General features: G+C 41.9%; 1 protein-coding gene across 1 annotated transcript in view; it reads left to right on the top strand.

Annotated features, from left to right (window-relative positions):
• Nucleotides 1-656: 656 nt before the first annotated feature.
• Nucleotides 657-3,870, top strand: part of NUDT21 (nudix (nucleoside diphosphate linked moiety X)-type motif 21) — a gene marked incomplete at its 5' end in the record, with an annotated part of 4,260 nt that continues 1,046 nt past the window's right edge. The window contains 5 exon segments of the mRNA XM_009868724.1: nt 657-747; nt 749-951; nt 2,136-2,199; nt 2,886-2,975; nt 3,601-3,676. Of these exon segments, the coding sequence (XP_009867026.1) occupies nt 657-747; nt 749-951; nt 2,136-2,199; nt 2,886-2,975; nt 3,601-3,676 (524 nt within the window).

Below are 3,870 nucleotides of genomic sequence, written 5' to 3'. Positions count from 1 at the left end.
TTACTTGGATTTTGTTGTACAGTAACATTTTCCTGTTGCCCTCTGTGCTCTCTAAGACTGACCAGTTTCTTGCCTAACTTTTCATCTCTTTTCTCTGACTCTCTTCAGTCCCTCTTACCTGAAGAAATCTCTCAAGTTTCTCCTGTATTGTCACGACGGAACGCAGAGCTCCAGCACGTAGCGCAACAGAGCGATCTGCTCAAACTCTTCATCTTCCCTCAGGCTCCCAGCCCTGCAGTGAGATAACTCAGCATTTCTCTTCTTCTGTGATCCAGATGTCTTTATTTCCCACTTCAAAACAAAACCACTTCTAACAGTTTACTTCTTAGGCTCTTTATTACTCCTGCAGGGGAAAAAAAAAAAAAAAATTGCTGTCCTGCGCAGCTTCCTCCCTTCCCAGCAGAGCTTTTCTCTCCCAACTCCCCTCGGAGCTGCAGCTGCCTTTTCTCTGTGCTGTGGAGATCAAAGGAGGGTGGCTGTTGAGTGACAGTTGCTACTGGTTCTTCAGGGCTTTTTTCCTCCTTTTGAAGCATGTCGAGCAGTAGGACTTTCTGTGCTTGTAGATATTGCAGCGCAGGTCATCCTGTGGTAAAGCCCTGAAGTCCCAAACAAGAACTTGTAGCCCAGCTCCGTGAGCGAGTTGCTGTTCCGTCCAGCACCAAAGGTTCTGCTGCAGGGTCAGCGCTGTGTCATAGGGATTTAAATTTAGATTTCTTGTTACGCAGTAACATATTTTCTCCCCCTTTACAGGTATCCTCTGACAAATTATACATTTGGTACGAAGGAGCCCCTGTATGAGAAGGACAGTTCCGTGGCCGCTCGGTTTCAGCGCATGAGGGAAGAGTTTGACAAGATTGGCATGAGGCGGACAGTGGAAGGGGTTCTGATTGTACACGAGCACCGGCTGCCCCACGTGCTCTTACTGCAGCTGGGTACAACGTTTTTCAAGCTGTAAGTGTCTGTTTCTTGAATGTGACGTTTAGTTTAGCTTTATTGTCAGAGGCCACTAAACAGGCAGGCTGGAGTTCAAAGTGTGGTTAACCTGTAGATGTTTTGAATGTGGTTCATTCATTGCGAAGACTTAGTCTGGGAAAACTTTTTGGAATGGTGAAGTTTTCATCTAAAGTGTATTTGTCCAACTCTGCTCATGGCTTAGTTTAGAACCAGCTGAAAGTCTTAGTTAACATGTGTAAAATCCTGTTTAAAACTCATTATTGTTAGTTACTGTGTTGTACTTAAGTTATGAAAGCTGTTACGCTTACGCTATGGCTGGAAAATTGCTGAAGCGTAGCTCAGCCAATGGAGAATGATACCTGTTTGCAAACTACTGGGTGAGCTGGGGACAGCAGGAAAGGTAGGCATTTAAATTTGAGAAACTTGCCTCAGTTCATCTCATAGTTACCACTGCTGGAGTGACATTTTTAATGATTTTCTTTTCCAAACTGGATGGGTTTGAGTTATCTAAAGTTACCCTGCTTGTATTCTTGCTCTTAGGTTTTTAACATTTATATTGTATGTGCATGGAGGCGAAATCTAATTTAATATCCAAATTCTTTGACATCTTGCTTTGCGGGATGTTTGTGTACAAAACAGGCTCAACTCTGAATGTTTAGCAAGACTTTGTAATGATGAAAATGTGTTTTTAGGTTTTTTTCACTGACTACATCAAATGCAGGATGGTTGCCCACGAGAGTTTTATTTTCTGCTGCCTGTGTGCTTCAGTGAGTGCTGTCTTTGAGATAAGAACAACTACAGTTGGTATTCACAACTCATTCCGCACCTTCTGGTTATTATTGTCTGGTTATTATTATCTGGTTTTATATTATTGTTAAAAGTACCTTTTCAGTGTCCCAATTATTATAGTATATTCTGCTGTACTTTGTTCTGCTGATGTTGAAGTATTTTATGTAGTAGCTATTTTTTAAGGGACATACAGTAGCCCTTTCAGTCCCGGTTTTGGTGAAAGCTATCCTACTGTCTTCAAATTCAGCAAAGATAGATTTGGAACTTCTGGCTTCAGGGCCTTGAGCGAAGTTGTTAACTCCCTGCCTGGAAGCACATCCAAACTTAACCTGTGAAAGTCTGTAAATGTGATAAACCATAACTTTAGCTTTCGTCATTGATTATTTTAACAGACCTGGTGGTGAACTCAATCCAGGAGAAGATGAGGTAGAAGGGCTCAAACGCTTAATGACAGAGGTCTGTTTTCTTTTGTTACGTTGCTATACCAGAATGTTGGATTATTTTGGAGTTAACACAATAAGCTAAAACATTAGTCTCCTTATTGCTTCTGTTATTTTGAAGATTTTGTGATGTTCTTGCATAGTTAACAAATAAAGCAGGAAGTTTTCATTTATCTGTGTCACGAGCATGTGAGGTAGTGCCTGACCTCCCTGCTGCTAAGTCCTGTATGCATTTACAGCTTTGCTTTTTTGCCCAGCTTCGGGCAAGCGAGCGCGTGCACGGGTAATAACATGCATCGTGGAGCACAATTGATGAGGACTTGCCTTTGAGACAGTCTTCCCAGTGCACCAGTTAACTTTCTGTGCTCTCCCAGTAACCCAAACTGATTCTGTCAGGAAGCATAACAACGCATTTCATTCTTCCTGTTGTTCCAGCGGGACCCAGTTCAGCTGAATAGAGCATGGAATTTGAAATGCTCTCAGAAGTGTCCTTGTTCTTTCGGGTGAGGCTTTTAATTAAAAAAAAAAAAAAATTGCTTTATGCAAAAATGTTCCTAAAATTCTATTAAAGCTGTTCCAGAACAGTTCTGGACTCCAGCGGACCCGTAGTACAGCCACTCTTTGTGCTTCCGGTAAATGTTTTCTAAAAAGAAATTGACTTGGGGTTGTCAAGAGTTTTGACTATAACTGGATTTTTGGTAGATACTGGGTCGTCAGGATGGTGTGCAGCAAGACTGGGTGATTGATGACTGCATTGGTAACTGGTGGAGACCAAACTTTGAACCTCCACAGGTGAGTACTCATGTTGACTTGCATCTTCTTCAGTCAAGTATTGCTCGTTCTTCCAAAAACCTTTCATCTGCCACCTGGGCTTTTAGAGTACCTGCTGCATGAGCAGTTAGTTTTTCTGACTTCTTTACCTATTTCATCTCCTTTCTGTGGCCAAAGCGAAACTACAAACTTTATTTCTTTTTTTTCTGGAAACTCTGGTCTCCCTCCTCACATCTCTCCATGACGGCTGAGAAACCACTGGATGTCACATCTTCCAGTCTGAGCCAGACGCACCTGCTGTAGCCACCATGGAAACTCTTGCACTGCTACATGTGGAACAGATGCCCCGTGAATCAAATAGTCTCACTGCCCTGTTTCTAAATGCTGTCAGTTTGCTGTTACACATTTCTGTCTTATTGGGTTGTTTTAGCTGCCCATGAGTATTGGTGCTTCTTTAGATTCTGTTGGTAGTTGTGACAACAACAGCATTTCTGAGTGCTTATAGAAGCCGTTTTTGTTATCCGATGCCATGAAAGAGCAATGTTCAACACTTCGAAAACTTGTTCAATAATTTATAAAGTAGCACTTAAGACTGCACAGTATTTTCAAAGCTCTGTATGACCGATTTTTATGTTTTTTCTTCCAGTATCCTTACATCCCAGCTCATATTACAAAACCAAAAGAGCACAAAAAGCTTTTCTTGGTCCAGCTTCAAGAAAAGGGTGAGTGTTTGTTTGTGCCAAAAGACTGTATTTATAGCAATGGCTGAACGCTTGTGTGTCACGCAAGGAAATGTGGTAGCAAGTTTGTGCTTGTGTGCTTGCAGTGGTTTGTGGTTGATTGCTAGAAAAAGCTCAATGCCGATACCGGTTTTGAAGGCAAGTGATCCTTTGAACACAAGCTCCTAGTAAATGCT

The sequence above is a fragment of the Apaloderma vittatum genome, unplaced genomic scaffold, assembly GCF_000703405.1.
Source record: "Apaloderma vittatum isolate BGI_N311 unplaced genomic scaffold, ASM70340v1 scaffold10414, whole genome shotgun sequence".
Classification (NCBI taxonomy): domain Eukaryota; kingdom Metazoa; phylum Chordata; class Aves; order Trogoniformes; family Trogonidae; genus Apaloderma; species Apaloderma vittatum.
Note: the sequence above shows the minus strand (reverse complement) of the source record. Positions and strands in the feature narration are given on the sequence as shown.